The sequence below is a fragment of the Ascaphus truei genome, chromosome 7 (assembly GCF_040206685.1).
Source record: "Ascaphus truei isolate aAscTru1 chromosome 7, aAscTru1.hap1, whole genome shotgun sequence".
NCBI classification, from domain to species: domain Eukaryota; kingdom Metazoa; phylum Chordata; class Amphibia; order Anura; family Ascaphidae; genus Ascaphus; species Ascaphus truei.
The window spans coordinates 55779055-55801430 of NC_134489.1; the positions used below are offsets into that span (position 1 = coordinate 55779055).

The 22376-nt window shown below is 44.0% G+C and overlaps 1 protein-coding gene and 1 pseudogene across 1 annotated transcript; both read left to right on the forward strand.

The window, feature by feature from the left end:
* The first annotated feature begins 1054 nt into the window (after positions 1–1054).
* On the forward strand, positions 1055–2389 carry LOC142499987 (gamma-crystallin-3-like; annotated as a pseudogene).
* Positions 2390–16632: 14243 nt separating this feature from the next.
* Positions 16633–19239, forward strand: LOC142498537 (gamma-crystallin M2-like). Its single transcript, XM_075606762.1, has 3 exons — positions 16633–16780; positions 17383–17625; positions 18912–19239. The coding sequence occupies exons 1-3, from the start codon at positions 16772–16774 to the stop codon at positions 19185–19187; spliced, it is 528 nt and encodes a 175-aa protein (XP_075462877.1). The 5' UTR covers positions 16633–16771; the 3' UTR covers positions 19188–19239.
* Positions 19240–22376: the final 3137 nt, after the last annotated feature.

The following is a 22376-nucleotide window of genomic DNA, read 5'->3' on the forward strand; positions in this document are numbered from 1 at the left end:
CAGCCCCGGGGACCCCCTGCTTCCCAAGTTACAGGCCTTGTTATGGGGTGCCGATATCCCCCTGCAATGTTTAGATCTCCCACATCACGTGACCGGGACATTTAAACGCACAGGAGATTCCGACACCCCATAACGGGGCCTGTAACTCGGGAAGCAGGGGTCCCCAGACCTGAAATTAATGTGGTTCTGCTCCGGAGACCCCTTGCTACAATACTCTGTTATTAAAATGTAAATAAAAACAGTGCGATCGCCTGTGAGAGCTGTGCAGGGAGAGGCTCTCTATGCAGCTCTTACAGACTACGGCCAGATCACACATTGGAGAACTTAGAAAAAGACGGAGGTACCATCGCTGCTGTCCCGTACGGTATTGGCATTTCCTACCTCACGGCTTGAGACTTGTGGAAATGGTTCTGATTCTTTCTGAATACCGTGATAACACAAATGTCAAACCATTCCATGGGGTCATCCCACAACGTTCAAGATGGCAGCAATTTTATCAAAGCTGCTAGAATAGGCCCCAATGTCTCTAAAGCAGTCAATATAAAAATATATTATTCATTCAATGAAAAAAAATTGATGTGTTGCCCATTTACTGTACTTAACATTAATCCTGCAGTTTCTGAGGATTGGGCATCTTTGGAGATACTCAGCAATATTATCTAATATTTCATGTGTGTTTTCACATACAGACGGAAAAAAACCTTACATTTTGATAATATTCTTTCATCATCATAACTAGAAGTTACTATTCATAAAATATCATGCCTTTGTTCAAAACAATTGCTTTGCTGACATATACCCTGAAATGGGACCTTTTACCACCGAAATAACAAAAACAGTAAATCCCTACTACACAATAGCTACACTAGCAGTACAGTCGCGTCACATAGAATTAACAATGCAAATAATAAAGTAGCATAAAGGAACTTTGAATTCACCTTACTAACCAGATTAAGGCCTCTTTTGTTCCACTTATGCAGAACCAGCACAAGATTATTTGTATACAAGCTAGCTCTGCACCCTATGAACACTGACTTTGCACAGTCACGTTAAAATGGGGACGGTAAGGAAGGTTTCGTAAATTGAAAATAAATAAATACATATATATGTGTGTATAGCTGCCAGAAAAGTAAAGTATCCTATTCCTAACAAACGTCTTCTGGGGTCAGAAGCATACAGTATGACTGGGTTCTGTAACTTGCAGGTACAGTTTTTGAAACTAACCTGTTATTTATTCCTGTAGATTTTCTTATATGAGGACAAGAACTTCCAGGGCCGCTCCTAAGAGTGCAGCTCTGACTGTTCTGACCTTCACTCTTACTTCAGCCGCTGCAACTCCATTCGAGTGGAAAGTGGACCATGGATGATCTATGAGCATCCCAATTACAGAGGATACCAGTACTTCCTCAAAAGGGGTGAATATCCTGACTGCCAGCACTGGATAGGGTTCAATGAATCCATTCGTTCTTGCCGTATGATACCACAGGTGAATCCTAAACCAGTGTTTCTTCCCCAATCCTCAAAAAAATCCAACCAGTCAATGTGTTGGAGAAACAGGTTTCATTCCTATGTAAACTAAGTGCATGTGTGTGTCGTAATTCCTAAAAATGTATTGTGGCTGGGTTTCTCTCAGAAGCGTATGGAAAAACATTATTCTAAAGTCATAACATCTTAGTACAAGCTTATTATGTTGTTGCTAGTTTTAACTGATGCCAATATCGTCTTGTTCATTGAGTGCTAGTCCAAACATGTTGGTTGGAGTTCTGCAATGCATTTACTGCAACCCTTGTATTTAATATTATGACTATTTGACACTCATTCTCCATTAGTTTTTTTACATTTCATTTAAAATATGTCAAGGTATTATTTCTAAATTCTGTGATTGTGATTTCTTACAAAAATGTGCATTTGTACTACAATTAAATTAAATCTTATTTTGAAAACATTTGCAGTAAAATGGAATATATATACTGTATATGGGCAAAATTAATATTTTGTATGATAGCATACTAAGACTTTATCATCAGATAATATTTGAGATAATATGTGAAGAACAGGTTAAAATCAATATTTCAGTTCCCTTTGCATATTTTTGTTTTTCTACTATCTATAGCATAGAGACACATACAGGATAAATGTTTACGAGAGAGAAGACTTTAAGGGCCAGCTAATGGAATTCTCTGATGACTGCTCCAATGTCCATGAGCAATTCCGCTACCATGACATTCACTCTTGTAATGTGTTTGAGGGATACTGGATCTTCTACGAGGAGCCCGACTACAGGGGACGTCAGTACTACCTAAAACCTGGAGAGTTCAGGAGATACACTGACTGGGGTGCTTTGAACAGCAGAGTTGGCTCCATGAGACGTGCAATGGACTTTTATTGAATTGCAGAGACTTAAAGAATATGAATGTCTCACATTTAAAAGATCTTCCAAAAATAATTTTACAATCTAGAATAATAAATATTCCAAACATGCATATAATAACATCTTCCAAACATATACTGTATAGGTGTTTTTCATGTTTATTATGTCAACATACAAATCAGAGAAAAAATAGATGTTATTAAATGTTTTGAGATAATGCAGCAGAATGGGGCTAGGGAACTGGGCCATGGATAGTGCAGGGTAGAACCAGGAGAACTCATCCACCTGAAATGCTTAGTCTTAGCATACAGTTGTGGCCAGATAGTCGTAGAGAGGCCCGAATGGGAGGCAAGGGGGAGCTCAGCAGAGGAGGAGGATAGAGGCAATGGAAGAGGTGCAGTCCTAGGTGTAGTTGGTAACAGCGTGGATGACTGGATTGAGGTTTGCGACAGGCTGTATGATGTGACTGCACTCAATCAAGTAGGCCATGTGTGCAAGATGGTGATGACCACATGGTGAGGAGGCAAAGGGAACAACATGACAGCGAGAGCAGCACAGGCAGAAGTTAGGGGGGAGAGCTGGAGGATGGACGGGAAGGGGTGGACCAACCAGAAACCACGGCAGTCCTAAGCCTAAGCTATACCCATCAGAGGAGGCCTGGTGGAATGTAAATGTTACGGAGAGCAACCGCGTGGCTAGGGTCCAGTGGCTGAGACAGGCTAGCAGGCAGGAAGAAATGGTTTGTAAGGAAGCAGAGGTCAGGGCTGGCGTCAGGAATAAAGGATGGTCAGGAACAAAGCAGAGGTTAGGACTGGTGGCAGACAAAGTATGGTCAGGAATACAGAAGAGGTCAGGGCTAGCCGCAGGTAAAGGATGGTCAGCATTATGCTTAGGTCTGGACTGGAGAGGGGAAGGCAAAGTAAGGTCCCAACAAGGTCTGTTAACAGTAAAAGAACAAACAGGCAATGAGCTAACAGCAAGCTTGAGCACTGGGATCAACCAAATAAACAGTCAATGGAGGAACAGGAAATAGATGTTTACATAGGGCTGGCTAGGGTGAGGAACAGGTGCTGGGAATTAGGCAATCAGATTCCTTTAGAGAACTCTCTGCAGAAAGAAAACAACAGGCAACAGCAATCCCTGAGACAGAGCAGATAATACCAGGCTGGGAGCGAGAAGGATCTGAGTTCCTAAGATTACTCCCCACCCCCCCATCAAGGATCGTCCGCCAGATGATCTTCACCTTGGTTTGATTTTGTGTGGAAATCCCTGAAAAGTGTTGGAGCATGTGGCTCCCAGGATCTTTGCTCTGGTTCATAGCCCATCCATTGCACCAGATGTTGCAACTTTCCTCTATGTACTCTGGAGTCCAGGATTGTTTCCACAATGGATTCCTCCCCACCATCAACCTGGACAGGGTAAGAAGGAGGAAGAGTGTGCCCTGGAAAGGTATTCACACGGAACAGCTTCAGCAGAGATGCTTGGAAAACTGTGGACTTTCTTGGAGTCAGAGGGGCCTATTTTAGTTAGTTCAATAACTACAGTAACTCATTGTGCATTTTGAGCAAATCTAAAATGAGTTGGCATAGGTAGCTATTCACAAAGCTTCAATAACATGCCAAAATCGCTCGGGAAGTGCTGTTTCCCAATCGGTAGTGCTCCTGCACAGCCAAACCGTGCTGGAGCTCAAAAAATGCTCAAACTCGCATTTTCTGCGATATCAAGCCATTCAGGTAGCTTCGATAATCACATCGCGGAACTCGCAAGTAACTCGCAGGTTCTCATCTCGCTACCTCAAGGGTGGCGAGAGGAGATCCGCGATGTGACTAAGAAGAAAAAAATATTTTTACTGCAATGGATTGAAGCTGGGAGTCTCCGGAGCTGACCCGCTTTAATACCAGCTCCGGAGAACCCCTGCTTCCATCCTATTTAATATATTTTTTTTTACAGGCAGCTTCATTACCTTAGCGGCTAACCGCTAAGGTAATGAAGGGGTTAAATACCAGTGCCCGGTTTATTGGGTGTAGAGGGGGTGGGTGAAGGTGGTATTTGTTCCGTGATGGGTGTTTATGCCTACCGGGAGGGTGGCGGGAGGAGTTAACCCCTTCATTACCTTAGCAATTATAAGGTGGTACCCGATGACGTCAGGGGACATGACACGTCTGTGCGTTGGAGTGGAAACCTCACAGCTGTGTCCGTGGTTGCAGCCGGATACTCAGCCAAGTCTGTGTTGGAATTGAAACTTTACAGAAGAGGCTGAGAATCCGGCTGCAACCACAGGGTACCCCTGAAGAAGGTCCCCATAGGGACCGAAAAATCGAGCATATGTGTGCATTTTGGACCCAATAAACCACTTGTATGTCATTATCTCTTGTGCTGTGCCGGTATATTGGATTTCTAGGAATCCTCACAGACTAATATATATATATAATCAAAAAATAAATAGATGATACCGTTCTGTGGCTAACGAAATGCTTTTATTTGTGCGAGCTTTCGAGATACACTGATCTCTTCTTCCGGCGATGTTACAATGAATGAAGCAAAAGGTCAACTTAAAAACAGTGTCTCTTGGAATGTTATCTGTGCTGTTCCTTCCCCCGGTGTGGATGTGTTTTATGGCTAGAGGTGTCAAAAGGTTACTGTGAAAGCAAGTGAAGAAAGAGTGTGTGTGTATCAGTGTGAATAAAAATGAATGGAGAGCCCACAGTATATACAGTGCTTTACACAAGGTGTGTGTGGAGTGGGAGCGGATATAAATGGTGTGGGTGGGTGTGGAAATGTGAGAGTTTGTAGCACAACTAAAAGTGTGTGTGGATACTAAGTGGTCCCTATTGGTGTATAGGGATGGAAAAACAAGGAGTAATAGTATGTGTGAGAGACAGCTGTGTGTGCATACATATAGCACAGTATGTACAGACATGGCCTTTAGCGCTCATGGGACGAGAGTTCACTAGTGTCAGTAATGACTCATAAAATTTCGATCTCTGTTTAGGCCACTGCTAAGTGTCCCGAACAGTTGCATAAATTTGTATTCTCGAAAAGCTCGCACAAATAAAAGCATTTCGTTAGCCACAGAACGGTATCATCTATTTATTTTTTGATTATTGAAGCTCAGCTAACACGGTACTGATACCTCTACATGTATATATATATATATATATATATATATATATATATATATATATATATATATATATATATAGTGGTGGGATTCAGAAATTTTAGCAAGGTTCTCTCTCAATTTACCACCCTTTCAAATTGAAAAATCACCATCATCAGCTTCCCTCCCTCATCATCATCAGCTTATCCCCATATCATCATCAGCTTCTCCCCCAGTCCCCCTTCTCATCATCATCATCATCATCATCATCATCATCATCATCATCATCATCATCATCATCATCATCATCATCATCATCATCATCATCATCATCATCAGATCTCCCCCAGTCCCCCTCATCATCAGATCTCCCCAAGTCTCCCTCATTATCATCAGCTTCTCCCCCATATCATCATCAGTTTCTCCCCCAGTCCCCCTTCTCATCATCATCATCATCATCATATCTCCCCCAGTCCCCCTCATCAGATCTCCCCCAGTCTCACTCATTATCATCAGATCTCCCCCAGTCCCCCTCATCATAAGATCTCCCCAGTCCCCTCATCATCCTCCCCAGTCTCCCTCATCTTCACATCTCTCCCAATCCCCCTCAGCATCATCAGATCTCCCCCTCATCTTCCCCAGTCCCCCCTCATATCTCCCCCAGACCCCCTCAGATCTTCCTCAGATCGCCCCCTCACATCTCCCCCAAATCTCTCCCTCACATCTCCCCCAGTTCCCCTCAGATCTTCCCCTCCCCTCCCCCATGCCTACCTGGGTGGACACAGGCACGAGGAGATGGTATGCAGCGGCAGAAGAATCACTTGAAGCTGAGCAGGAGAGAGCTGTATGAGGTGAGGAGTGCTCTATAGCAGCAGACACCGGAAGTTCTGGGTCAGACTGCTAGATGGCACACCTCCCCTGCAGTCCTGCTCTGACTGACACAAGAGATTCTATTATCGGCTAATGCACACTCGGCGAACTTGGGAAGTTCCAGGAACAGGTTTGCACGAACCGGTGTGAACTGACTGAATCCCACTACTGATATATATATAGAAAATGTCCACGGCACTCCAAGATTAGAAAAATATAAACGTACATTTATTTAACACATCATGAGATACAAACAATAAACTCTGAGCAATGTTTTGAGCCAAAAAACAGCCCTTTTGGCTCCAAAATAGGCGCACTTCTGGTTCAGACATCAAAATGTATTTACATATTTTCCAAGTGAGTATATACTATGTCAGGGGTGCTCAAACTGGGGGCGCAAGATTTTTTTTGGGGGGTGTGGCAGTTGCAGAGGCCCACGCCCTTCCCCAAGGCATTTCAATTAAATGCTGGTGGGATCTTGTGAGGCCTCTGCAACTGAACTTACCGAGGTTTCTGACCCCGCGGCGTAATTTGATGCCCTTCGCCATGACAGTTGGCGTCAAATGACGCCGCGGGGTGGCGTTACGTCACATGACCCCACGGCATCATTTGACGCTGACAGGAAGGTAAGGGGGGGGGCACGAGCACCGTAGTGTGGAGGTAGGAGGGCACAGCAACAGAAGTTTGTGCACCTACCGGGTATATTCATGAAGAAAGCTTAAATTAGAGCCTTCCTTTCACTCACGAGCTGTAGAAATATTCCCTGACCGGGGCATTTTGTGCCAAAATAGATCACCGGCATTGCAAAAATAATTGCAGACACACATGCGTGCAGAGGTGTAAGAACCTGAGGATCCAATACATAAATGTAGCATCACAGCACCACCTTGTGTTCTTACAGTAAAATGCATTTCTATAGAAAATGCAGGAGGCAAATATCATCTCATTATAATAACAGTGCCTATTAACACATATCAAGATCATATAAAGAATGGAGGAAGACAGAACAGTGGTATATACAGATGCACAAAAAATGTTTAGTATATATCAAAGTACATCAATATAAATGAACATAGAAAGACTATAGCCATCCACAGATATCACCTCCACAGCCAATTTATCTTGATCATAATACAATGGAATACTGTACAATGGTGGTCTAATGAAAGATCCAAATGATAGTGCTCACAATCCTATAGGGTACATCCTATGCTTGTAACCAAAAGTACATAGCAATTTGTTTGAAACCAGGTACTGAATATCTCTCCTTGTCCGATCCACGGACATGATAGATAATGTTCTCACTGTAATAACTGGCTTTGTGGATAATTTGTGGAACCAGTATATATATAATGGATATTCCAGGCAAAAGGTGACACATTGTGTGCTCATTTGCATGGCATTTCCCAGAATCCCTTGCTGCAGTGAAAGCACTGTATGCTGGGGATAATGGTGAAAGGCAGGGTTGCAGACCTGCTTAAGACATGTGAATGTACTCACAAGTGATCTTTTTATTTGCTATATGCAATACGGTGGAGGTTTTCTTGTTGCCTTTTTCACCTACCACAACTTAAAACGTGTATATATATATATATATATCTATATATATATATATAGATATATATATATATATCTATATATACACACATATATATATATATATATATATATATATATATATATATATATATATATATATATATATATATATATATATATAAAAAAATACTGCGCTTGGGTGACTGCTGCTGCAACGCCCAGTCAGTAATGAACAATAAAATCTAAGTGGATCTACACCAATGTGTTAATGAGTCATATATATTCCACTAAATATCACACATGTATGTCCCAGCATGAGTAGCCAAATTAAATAATATAAACCAATTAAACATAGTGCTGTGGATGCCTATTTAACCCAAAAAATGTATTAAATACTAATAAAAAAATATAAACAAAAAAATGACAATACTTAAAACATAATATCCTTGTGAGTCCAAAAAATGAAGTCCAATACAGCAAATCAAAAACACTGAAACAGGAAACAGGCAGCCTTCTGATAGGGCCCAACGACCTCCCCACTCAACCTGTATAGAAAAAGAAAAGAAAAAAAGCGCCCAATCCTAGTGCATTACTGTATAAAAATGGATTTAATGTTCCAAAAAACTCAATGGTTAAACTCACAAACAATGAAGATAAAAAAGCATGTATGGGATCAATACTCATGCTCCGATTTGTCAGCAAGAAGCTTCTCCTCTGCTCAGCTGCTCTGCAGACCAGTGTGGTCCTCGTGAGTCTCCGTCCAGCAGGAGCTCTCGGCACCAGTGGTTTCTCAAATTCTTCCCCCGGGGAACACAAACCAAATGTCCCTGGTTCCAAGCAAGGGGGAAGGAAGGAGGCGGAAGTGACAGGACTGCAGATGGTAGCAGTCTTTGAGTAAGGTGGCAGCAACTTGCTCAACAAACACTAGGTCATCCACAGCACATTAACCCTACGCGTTTCCTCAGACTTGCTGATCTCATCAGGGGATGGACTGAGACATATCAACCGGATATATATACCCAGAGTCCTAATTGGTTGTATTAAATTGATTAAATTTGTTTGGTATACCCAATTACACACAGGAGCCTCCATTTAACCAATTTAATAATACGTGCTGAGGCTCCAACGTCCAGCGTACAATGTCAACCGTCTCGGCGTGCTGACGAGCTGGTCTCAGCTGTTCTTTTTCAGGAGCTCAAAATTCAATTAGAGCCATTTAAAGGTCTAGAAGTATAAAAAATCAGAGTTGATGTTGATTTGAGGCAGAATTTATATCCTAATCAGGTCAAGGGGTGTCCTCGATCCACACCAGTCTGTAGGGGAAAAGCAAATCAAAACTGCTAGGCTCACCTCTCATTGGCAGACTTCCGATCAAGCACATAAAACATAAAAACATCTGCACAATACATTCACAATCTGTTGCTTGATTCAAGCAAATAGAATCATCCACAGTAACTCAAAGACTGTTCTGGCTCCGTCTTTCTCTGGTATGGGAAACTTCCTGCATTTCTCTCAGGGGTTTTTTTTGATCTGAGGGGATTTGGTGCTAAAGTTGTGTTACCATTCCATTTGCAATTTATTGTTGGAATCAAATACATACTGAGAACTAAGGGCTCTATGCAGTAAGCGCCGAAAAAGTGCAATCGCCAAGGGTTGCCGATAGGCCTTATTTTGGCGATTGACCCTCGCAGTATTCAGTAAGGGCCGAATCCATGCCGATCCCTGCCGAATCACTGCAAAAGCAAAACTGCCGATGAGCCTGTGCCGAAACAGCCTGGCTCCCGGTAACCTGCCGATAGGCCTTTTCTGCCGATAGGTGTTTGCAGCAGAGAGAGACCAGCCGCTCTTTCAGCGCAAACAACGGCAAAATATAAAGTATTTATAAACAACTTTTATTCATAGTGTACATGTGCAGGGGCTCTCCGGAGCTGAACCGCATTGGTTTCAGGTCCGGGGACCCCCTGCTTCCCGAGATACAGGCCCCTTTATGAGGTGCCGGTATCCCTCTGCATTTAAAGGTCCCGATCACGTGACCACGGAATGTAAACAAAGCAGAGGGATACCGACACCCCCTAAAGGGGCCTTATCTCGGGAAGCAGGGGGTACCCGGACCTAAAACCAAAGCGGTTCAGCTTTCGGACACAGTGTCACTTTTTGCCTCAAAAACCATTTTTAACAAAGTTCCCACCTCGGCTGTCTTGGGACCTGCCCCCGGCACTTGTGGGGCAGTCCCCTCACTTTCTTGAAACTCGGGAGCATTGGATCCCAGTCCTGGGACCATTTGGGTTGGAGCACACAGGCTCACTCTCAGGTCAGGAGCCTTAGTTCGGGCCTTTTCCACGGCCGCCCCCATCGGAGCCTGTGGGGAGTAAGGAGGTTCCTCACCACTCCGCTGGCTTGCGACGGGGTCCTCTTCCTCCGGTCCCTCCGACACACTGGGAGTCACCACGGTCGTGGGACTCTTCCGCGGCTCCGGCCGCACCAGTGCTTGCTCTGGTGCCACTAGCGGAAGTGCACCTAACTTTTCCTGGGCATTCACCTTACCCTTGGCGTGGTTAGCAGGTACTGATCCCAAGCCTGGGACCGATGGTACCACTGTGGTAGGCCGGACTGGCAGTTGTAGGGCCCCTGGGCCCACAGCAGGGTCCGCAGCAGATGCTTCAGCTTCACTTGAGTGGTCTGCCGGCTGGCGCATCACCACGGCTGGTTGTTGGTCGCTGGAATCACTAAGAGAGGATGGGGGTAGAGACACCTTACCCTGTGATTCCGGAATCTGCGGTTCAGACAGGTCGCTCTCTCTACTATGTAACCTCTCCATCTTTTTCCTCTCTTGTTCTTTCTTTATCAGGTCCTGTGCAGCACTTCTTCTGCGAGTCTCCCACCGCGCTAGGTCATCCTGCCACTTGTCATCTTCTTCATACCTCGTGTCACACCTTAGCACAAATGCATCTATTCCGGGAAATTTCCGGCCCATATACACGTTACAGTGTAACCTCTCGCAGTCTATTTCATTCCCAGGGGGAAAATACTCTGTCTCTGCAACAGTGTCTGGAACATCACTTTGGACACACAGGCCCCCTGATACCTCTGGGATTAAGACAGACTGATTAGCAGTGTAACTCACTTTAGTAGAGAGGTCAGGCTCCTCCTCCTCCTCCTCTTTTGGCAGTTCTGTAGGCTGCAGCAGCCCGGTTTTCAGGAACAGCATCTTGCATTCTGCACACTTGGGCCCTCAGGTCAATTCACCGACGTGGCAATCACAACCGCTCAGGCGGCAGTGCAGGCATCCTTCCCCATCTACCACTGTTGTCGTGAGCACTAATGGTAACGTGGATAACTCATCAGTCGAGCCACCAGTCACATTCCAGTCTTCTACTACACATGGGCACACTACAGGGGCGAGTCTAACTTTGGGGCCCGTATGACTTTATACAGCCGAGGGTGTATGTCGCTGCATCCGTTAACTCTCTTATGGTGAACAGAAGTGGCTGATTGCTGCTCAAGGCGCTCTCTCCCCCTGGTGGACTCTAGAGGAGGGGCACTTTCTATCAAGGGATAGTTCTGGCTCGGTGCTAAGCCACTCGTGTTGCAGGGGCGGGGCTTAGGGTTTCCCGCCAATCCCGGACAACTTTCTGCAAGGTAATTCGCCTCCTCGAGCTCAGCAGCACGTGCATGCTGCCAAGTTGGGGAAAGTTGCCATGGCGCTGGATCAGAGTAGACTAAAGGGTAACCCTCAGCGGGGCACCCTGGCATAAACAACGCGGACGGTGCCGCTGACAGGCATATATCCCACGTGTATGTCACCACAAAAAGCATCGAGCTCCACGCGGACGTGGGGTCTTCATCTTCATCTATAATAACGGCGTACGGCCACCCGGGGATTTTACGCACATGATCACAGACCTCCTCATCTGATATATTAGCGGGAAGGCCTTCTACGGCCACCACACGGCGGGGGCTAAGATCTATCCTCAAGGCCCAGGCGAGGACCTCGTGTCCAGACTTTACAAACATGGTGGACAATTTGACAAAAAAATGGAACAGGGCACCCCAGGTCTGGATCTCAGCAGCGCCTCCAAATGTAACGGGTATTCCCCCACCCAATCGCAGATATAGTGTGAGTGCGGAGAACCTACTGTTACCGGGTGTGGTGCTTTACCTGTTAGGCTCACAGGAGGGCTGAGCTTCCGCCATGGGGAACCTGGGGCAAGTATATTATGAGTAACCCTGTACTCGGTGCAGCGCCTCCACCTGTGATGGCTCCCACCAGAGGGGGAGTGGTTCCTCGCAGGACAATATATATCACTCAGCACACAGTATGTATAACCACCAATAACTTTACTTGTGAGCATAGGAAACGTACTTGCATGTACTGTAACATCAACAGATCAACAGGTGTCCCTCTCTAGAGGAGACACTAACTAATGCGTCTCGCAGGACGCTACCCCCTTCACCAGGTGATCCCACCCCATGTCCAGTAATCACATACACAATACGTCTGCACCCTTAAGGGAGAAGATATGTGTGACTGCACAGCCACTAGTCCCGTGTGAATAATATAGGTAGGATCGTTGGTGCACTTGTTGATAAGGGTTACCTGCCAAGCACTCCAGTGCTCGGGCCTGCAATGGAGCTTCGCAAAGGATCCGATGACGGATGAATACAGGAACTACCGTCCGGGGCGATCCCACCCGGATGGCTTCTGCAGCAACACAGATGATCTGCGCCCAACCCTGGAGATAGTCTCTGTATCTTTATCACAGACTTGAGCCCAAGTCTCTTCTCAGGAAGCGCAGCGTCTGCTGTGTCCCTATCTATCACTAGTGCTACGATGACAGTGTCCCTAACCTAGGGCCTATCCCTGTAGCACCACAAGCTGGGGAGTGAAGACCTACCTGGGGCCTAGGGGTTTACTGGCCTAATCCGTTCCCCTAGCTCTCCTGGCACTCACTGACACTCCCAGCCCCTGCAGCAATGCACTGCAATCTACACACGATGCCCTCTTGTCAGCCCTCACAGCACTGATAGCCGTGACCTGACAAGATTGCACCCCACACGCACCTAAGGGCAGAGTCCCTAACCTAGGGGCCGTCCCTTATTAATTACCCACTAACCTGGTGGAGAGTTGGGGTCTGTCTGGGACCTGGGGAACCTTACCTGGTGTAGGAGCCACTTGTTCACTACACCCTTCCTTCCCCTTGAGCAGCTGATTGCTGCTCAAGGCGCTCTCTCCCCCTGGTGGACTCTAGAGGAGGGGCACTTTCTATCAAGGGATAGTTCTGGCTCGGTGCTAAGCCACTCGTGTTGCAGGGGCGGGGCTTAGGGTTTCCCGCCAATCCCGGACAACTTTCTGCAAGGTAATTCGCCTCCTCGAGCTCAGCAGCACGTGCATGCTGCCAAGTTGGGGAAAGTTGCCATGGCGCTGGATCAGAGTAGACTAAAGGGTAACCCTCAGCGGGGCACCCTGGCATAAACAACGCGGACGGTGCCGCTGACAGGCATATATCCCACGTGTATGTCACCACAAAAAGCATCGAGCTCCACGCGGACGTGGGGTCTTCATCTTCATCTATAATAAGGGCGTACGGCCACCCGGGGATTTTACGCACATGATCACAGACCTCCTCATCTGATATATTAGCGGGAAGGCCTTCTACGGCCACCACACGGCGGGGGCTAAGATCTATCCTCAAGGCCCAGGCGAGGACCTCGTGTCCAGACTTTACAAACATGGTGGACAATTTGACAAAAAAATGGAACAGGGCACCCCAGGTCTGGATCTCAGCAGCGCCTCCAAATGTAACGGGTATTCCCCCACCCAATCGCAGATATAGTGTGAGTGCGGAGAACCTACTGTTACCGGGTGTGGTGCTTTACCTGTTAGGCTCACAGGAGGGCTGAGCTTCCGCCATGGGGAACCTGGGGCAAGTATATTATGAGTAACCCTGTACTCGGTGCAGCGCCTCCACCTGTGATGGCTCCCACCAGAGGGGGAGTGGTTCCTCGCAGGACAATATATATCACTCAGCACACAGTATGTATAACCACCAATAACTTTACTTGGGAGCATAGGAAACGTACTTGCATGTACTGTAACATCAACAGATCAACAGGTGTCCCTCTCTAGAGGAGACACTAACTAATGCGTCTCGCAGGACGCTACCCCCTTCACCAGGTGATCCCACCCCATGTCCAGTAATCACATACACAATACGTCTGCACCCTTAAGGGAGAAGATATGTGTGACTGCACAGCCACTAGTCCCGTGTGAATAATATAGGTAGGATCGTTGGTGCACTTGTTGATAAGGGTTACCTGCCAAGCACTCCAGTGCTCGGGCCTGCAATGGAGCTTCGCAAAGGATCCGATGACGGATGAACACAGGAACTACCGTCCGGGGCGATCCCACCCGGATGGCTTCTGCAGCAACACAGATGATCTGCGCCCAACCCTGGAGATAGTCTCTGTATCTTTATCACAGACTTGAGCCCAAGTCTCTTCTCAGGAAGCGCAGCGTCTGCTGTGTCCCTATCTATCACTAGTGCTACGATGACAGTGTCCCTAACCTAGGGCCTATCCCTGTAGCACCACAAGCTGGGGAGTGAAGACCTACCTGGGGCCTAGGGGTTTACTGGCCTAATCCGTTCCCCTAGCTCTCCTGGCACTCACTGACACTCCCAGCCCCTGCAGCAATGCACTGCAATCTACACACGATGCCCTCTTGTCAGCCCTCACAGCACTGATAGCCGTGACCTGACAAGATTGCACCCCACACGCACCTAAGGGCAGAGTCCCTAACCTAGGGGCCGTCCCTTATTAATTACCCACTAACCTGGTGGAGAGTTGGGGTCTGTCTGGGACCTGGGGAACCTTACCTGGTGTAGGAGCCACTTGTTCACTACACCCTTCCTTCCCCTTCTATCTCCCAGCTCCAACTGCCGTTGCTCTAAGCCCGCGAAATGTATCAATCTGTCTCCAGAGCAATCCTTCAGCCCTATTGGCTCCCTGGCATCACGTGGGGCGCTGCTGAGGCTCATGGGACTTGTAGTCCCTTCCAAGAGCCTTCCCTGGTAGGCTAGTGTTCGCGCGCTTATCACTGCGCATGCGCAATGTCCCTGGCTGGCCGCCGCATGCAGGGACTCACTGTGCATGCGTGACCACATAGGGAATGGCGGTGCCCTGCCGCCCTGCCGCCCTGCTACGGGAGCGCCGGGAGCCTTCGCAACGCGTCCCCAGCAACCCCCTTGAAGCCAGGTCCTCACCGCTCCCACTCTTGTGATCGGCCGACGGGACCGCCATTGGACTCGGCGGCCCCCGCGATCGCTAGCAAGACGAGGGGGGGCTTGATAGGCAGGGGACCTGGCTACAGTTATAAAAACAAGCCATCAAAATACATAACCATTGATTCAAAACAATAAACATAAATAGAAAAAATAACAATCAATTCAAAACAAGCATTTGCCAAAAAGTGCATTGCCTGTTACTGTATTTATCTGTAGGGGCATAGATTAATACATTAGCAGTCATTGGGCAATCAAAAACATAAAAATAACAAAATACAATAAAAAAACCTGAATAAAGACAATTACTGTACACATTTAATATTTATCTTACCTTTAGAAGTCTTCACCCTCCTAATCCCGGCATATCACAAAGCTCTCGACCCGCGACTTCCTCCACCGCAATCTGCCTCCATCCTCCGCGACGATCAGCATCGGGTTAAAAAAATCTTCTTTCTTCCATCTTCTTTATTTCCTTGAACAGTCTGTTGAAAGGTCTGTTGGGACGCATAATTGTACTATATTTTAGATTTCTACCTGATTCTAATAGTTACCTTTTCCGATAGATGTCGCCTGTCGAAAATATTCAAATAATGAAGTTAGGACACTGCCTGGTCACCTCATAATGACACCCACCCGTACAGGCGTTACTTTTTATCTCGCCGCTACTTGTTTGTTCAGTGCACATCTTTCCCTCGGCTTGGCAAGAGCAGGCATGATAAAAACAAAGAATGTTGTGGTCAAGCGGGAGATACTATTCAGTTTGAAGCATTTGCAAATTATTCATCACTCATTATGACATCCCACTTTCATACAGGATTTTGGCATCCGGTATTATAAAAACTTAAATGTGGCAACTCTATGTATCTAGATCAGGAGTGGGCAACTGCAGTCATCAAGGGCCACCACCAGGTCAGGTTTTAAGAATTATTATTATTATTATTATTATTATTTTTATTATATCCCTGCTACATTATAAGTTGCTCAATCAGTGACTTAATATTTGACTGACTCACTGATTGAGCCACCTGTGCTGAAGCAGGAATATCCTGAAACCCTGACCTTTTGCGGCCCGTAAGTGCTGAAGTTGCCCACTCCTGATTTAGATGAAAGAATGAGTCAGTGAGTGAAAGCACTGCTCTATCGGGCTGTGCATGCAAAATTCTATATATAGGGCTGATACAATATAGTGCTATATAAGAGTTATATAAGAGTTTTTTATTTTATTGTAAAACATAAAGAATAGCTATTTGAAACCATTATAATGAGGTAAAGATCATACTTGCTTTGTCACTGTGCCAGATGTTTCTCTCTCACTATTCAATACTGTATGTTGCATTTAACATAATACAAGTTGTGCTGATTTATCCAATTCCCTAAATCCTACATGAAAAGCAATAGTTAAAACAACAGTTATACAGTATGTCACACAATAGGCTAGCCGCACATTGTAAGGGATACAGTAAAAGGAACCTTTACTGTCATTAGGTGGAGGAAGGTCCCATTTGTATAGTACTGTATATGTAGATTAAGCCCATGGTTTGCAGTATATAAAGGGTTCAGGGTACCTCTCCGATATCACTGAACGGCCACAACTGCAGTCTCGCTAACATGGGAAAGGTAAAAGAAAATGTTCTTGGTACATGGATAAAGTGTGACATACAATGCAGTGCAGAGTTATATTAGCCATATTCGTCCTGGGGAAGTATACTGTAGGTTTGTTACAGGCAGTACACCTTTTAATGGACCAGGTATTATTTTAATACTTCTATTGTACACACATAAAATACAATGCACAAACTGTATATTTATCACAGTCACATAATTATAAAACACAACCATCAATAGAATAGTGATTACTAATCTGGAAGAGATAATGCACAGTCACATTCCAAATAATTAGAACATGTTTTATTTAATTATATAAAATAGCAGACAAGTATGGTTACATTTACTGAAAGGGGCTAAGCCATAAGACACCCTACAGTCCATTCAATTGACTGTGTTGTAAAATGTATTTAGTAAATACATTATGGTCCCATATATTGTTTTAAGTCGAGATTTGACAGCTGACATACTGTAGACACGCTATACATCTTGTAAGAAACCAGTAGTGGCTGATGTGTTAAATTGAATACACAATGGATAGTTGCAATGTTCGAAAGATACAATGTTACTGCATCTGCTAATATATTCAGCTATCAATATTTGTATTATTCTAGATCATCTTCTACGAGGATAGGAACTTTCAAGGGAAGTTCCATGAGTGTTCTGGAGACAATGCTGATCTGCATTCCTTCTTTGCTCGGTGCAACTCTATCCGGGTTGAAAGTGGATGCTGGGTGATCTACGAGCGCTCCAATTACATGGGACATCAGTATTACCTGAAGAGGGGCGAATACCCGGATTATCAGAGCTGGTTTGGTTTCAATGATTCCATTAGATCTTGTCACTCAATTCCCCAAGTGAGTCAAACTGTGTTTAGAGTGTGTTTGTCATTTTAGATTTGTCTCTTTGTGCAAAATTAGTAATTTTATATAAAACTGACATTCTTATATTGTAGCTGTAGTATTATCCATGCAACAGTACAATTATAATCTCATATGTATATAATTGTAATTAGCTTTCACTATACGGTCAGGGACATTTTGGCATATCCAATGAAACATCAAATTGTACATTTTGATAGAATTACCTAAGAAATCACCTCCACCAATATATATTACATTTAGCTCATTTTCTTTATTTTGCTCCAAAATATGTTCACTTTAGTGATAACCGTGGCTTCATTTTTTTAAATAGATCGTTTAACCTTGGAAATTTACACGGCATCTGGCAAAAGTCTTTAACTTTATATGTGTTATATTTTTTGACAAGAAAAGAACTTAATAAATGACAAATTGTATCAGCATTGGGTCGTTATCTTGTAGGGATTCTCACTTCTTAGTGGACAAACAAAATATATTCAGGAATCAGAAGTTTTTCAGTGTTAAATCTTCCTCATCCTTTTTATACTGGTTGCAAAGGCTTGTTCAGACCTGATGATTGAGGTTTTAGTCTCAACATTTCTTTTTAAACTGTATATTTAGTTTGTAAAATATAAAGATCGCACTATTCACAAAAGTGCAAATGTATTTGAACTTGATGGCTTTGACTAAGCATTCACAGACTGATTGTTAGTTATTTGCGAATAAAGTAAAAGGGCACTGTTTTCTAGAACTGGAAAAGGTCAATTAAAGAATATGCCGTAAATAACTTTTCCTTCTACCGAAGAATAGTTCTGGCTCCATTGAAATTAAAGGGTCTAAAATCACAGCTTTTAAATAGTCCTGGATGACCATTGCTCACTGAAATACACTCTAATGCACTCAAATGTACTTCGACTGTTTTTGTTAGGCTCCCCACAAGCCAATTAGATTGTAAGCTCTTCGGTTCAGGGACTACTTTCTCGCAATGTTACATTTATGTCTTGATGTACTTTCCCACCAATTGTATTATATTATTTCCTGTATTGTTATTGTATTATGTAAAAATTGTTAAGCGTGGCACACCTGTTTAGCACTATAAAAATAATACATACATCCATGCACAATCTTGTCCAGCATGGTGGAGATGTTTTAACAGCAAATTGAATAATGTCCAAAGTGTCTGCATGTACAAAAAGCTGAAAGTGACTATTTTGTATTTGTGTTGCACTAGCGCTTTGATAAACAACTTCAGCACTCATGTATCTTTCCCCTTTATTAAACAGCACCATGGCTCCTACAGAATAAGACTCTATGATAGAGAAGACTTCCGTGGTCAGATGAAGGAATATGTGAATGACTGCTCCAGTATCTATGAGAGCTTTCGTGTTCATGACGTCCTGTCCTGTAATGTCCTGGAAGGTTATTGGATCTTCTATGAAGAACCTGGTTTCAAAGGAAATCAGTACTTCCTGAGACCTGGGGAATACAGAAGATACAGCAACTGGGCATCCATGAATTCTAAAGTTGGGTCTTTGAGAAAAATCATGGACTTTTATTAAGGTTTCTGACATACTCAGTGTCATTTTCTTCTGAAATAAAATATCAAATTAACATCTTGTGGTGTATGCTGTATACAGCTAGATTTATCTGTAATTAGAAACACACTAAAGCCTTTCAGTCTTCCTGTTGTCAAAGATGACTGTAATACCACAGACAGAACTTAATCCCTGGCTGAATAAACCCTTTCCTATCCTTAGGATCCAAGTTGCTTATCATCTTACTGTACATGTGTAGATTTAATTATGCCAGATGGTGCCACAACATATTGCTTTACATTACAGCACATATTTACTAACCTGTGCTAATCTACAGGACATATGAAAGTTTAGAGTATACGCGCTCTAGCGCCGAATCCATATAAAATAATTTCAGATTAATCAAGAATAATCAAAGGCACATGGTATGGGGCTAATAATTATAACAACTACCAGGTGGTGTGGAGTCCTTAAAAGAGACAAATGTGACCCTGAAGGGAAGAGTAAGGGGGTATAAGCCCACTTCTCAATACGTCATTGGGATAGTCCCAGAACCACTATTGAACCACATGAGTTGATTGATTGCAAATATACTCAGATATCTAAAATGCCTCATCCAGTCTCTTTGGTAAAGCGTGCTGCCAATAGTGGAATGAAGATAAGCACGATTGGGAATATAGAGCATAGCCAGGAGAGTGGGTCAAAAATAGTATATCAAAAATAGCATTATTGGTCCATTAAAAACGGAGGTGTAACAGTCCTCCTACATGGTTTGTGCCTGTTGCACTTTATCAAGGAGGACACCTATTCTACAGGACACCTTCTGGCACTGAAATACATGATACATTCCTTCACGTAAATAGGCGGTAATGTGTATTACAGAGCTAGAAAATGTCTCGCGGAAGAACACCACTTAGCAGTTACAGTATGGCTGTACATGCCATTCAAAAAACGTCAACAAATTAAAAAAGCATAGTTAATCCATGGTTTATAGAGTCTGTACATTCCAACACACATTGCAGCTTTAGCAGCTCTAAGTTGTCTACGTTAATACAGTAAAGCCCTTAATTTAACAAAATATATCAAAAAGTAAATAATGATAACAGCGAATTTGGTCAAGACAGAAGAGAAATAGATAACCAGGAAAAGTAAGGATATTATTTATTACTAAATGTATATTTCTTTTGTTAGACCATGGGTTATTAAATCAGAATCCACAAAAAATGAAACTCTTTTCTGAGGCATGGCCTTCTGTCGGTAGCCCATAGTTTGAATGGAACCCCCGCTGTGTTAATCCGATGGGCCATTAGTCTGTCTGCTGAAATGTCACTGAAATGTTGCAGCATGTACCCAGCATGTACCTGGGTCTTGTTGCTGATTGCCCCTGAATTTCCAAGGCAAGTTTTAGAATACTGGTCGGCGCACCTGTAACTCTGCTGATATCGCATTACTAATTATATAGATCTAAGAGACACACTTAACTTATAATAAAGTCAAAGTCTTGATGTAGACGGCTTATTAGCAGATTGCTCTTTCAAAGTGATCAATGAACATAGGTGGTGAGGAAGCGAATACATACATCAGGGGTTAGGAAGCGAATGCAAAACATGTTGGGTTGACCCGTCTTAGCCACCGTAGTTGCTTTCCTTGACACCAATTTCAAAAGTGCTAAACATTGCCGGCACAGCTGAGCAAAGCACTTGACTGAATAGCGAGTGCTAGATAGAAGGGAACTCTTCCATCTGACCTGCCGAAAAAAAAAGGAGGACATACTGGGAGCAGGGGAAAGCGGATTAACCCTCGACATCCCGGTCTGGTGGGCGGACGCCGCTGAACACCTGGAGACGTAGGAGAATGCTACAGTCGCAATTGGAGGATCCCGGTAGCAGCAAGAGGTAATTATTTAAAACCAACATATAGAAATATATGCAAACTAGGGGGCGTAATGAACAATGTACGCTCTACTGGTGTGTAAAAAAGATACTCTGGAAGAATCCATACAAATAATCATGTATTACTCTAATACAAACTCAATGTATAGTGTAAAAAGTGTAGAAAGCTCTAATCAAAATACACAAAATAACCTAAATACACAAGTGCATCAAATGAAACACACATGAAATTCCGCAATGAGAGATATACAGTAAAGCCAAAAATGTACACATAAAAAACAATTAGCTGTTACTGTATATTTATGAGTGAAGGGGGGGAAAGAGAGAACAGTGGGGTAGGGGGGAGGAAAAGGGAGATGTAAGGGGAATGGAAAAAATTCCCAAAAGGGGAAGAAAAAGTGGGGAAAAGAAGAGAAAAGTGTCCAGAAAAAATTGTCCAGAATAAATGATTACAAAAATATATAAAATGCAGTATAGACGTCAATGTAAATGAATAGAACAACAAAGTCCATGATCAGTGCTACAGAGCCTGGGTGGCAAACAAATCCACAATGGGTAAATATGAGTTGGATGTAAGATAAAAAAGCCTTATACAGGCATACCCCGCATTAACTTACGCAATGGGACCGGAGCATGTATGTAAAGCGAAAATGTATTTAAAGTTAAGCACTCTCTTTTTTCCTCTTATCGATGTATGTATTGTACTGCAATCGTCACATACGTGCATAACTGATGTAAATAACACATTTGTAACAGGCTCTATGGTCTCCCTGCTTGAGCACAGCTTTGGTACAGGTAGGGAGCTGGTATTGCTGTTAAGGACGTGCTGACAGGCGCATGCGCGAGCTGCCATTTGCCTATTGGGCGATATGTCCCTACTCGTGAGTGTACTTAAAGTGAGTGTCCTTAAACCAGGGTATGCCTGTAGAGAATGGTATAATAATCACCATGGATAATCAGAGGCACTGTACTAGATCAATGAGTAGCTCCAATGCAGGGGTGCAGGGTTCCAAGGGGTGTATGTGGGGAACCGGCATCATACCTGGCCGGTCAAGGTCAGGTGGTACGGACCCCTCACCTCTGGTGAACCAGAGACCCTGGAGTGATTGATGTGTATATGAAATCACTTGATGCTCAGTCCTGACAATTCCAGTAATAAGTATAAAGCTACTGAGATGCATACTCATGGCTAAGGTGGTGATAGACTCCAAGAGCATGCTTCCTGCTGGCATAGTTGTAGAGAAATCCACCGGAGTGAAAAAATCAGTGAACTGAAAGAATAGGCTAAGCACAAAATGTAATAAAAAGAAGAACATTTATT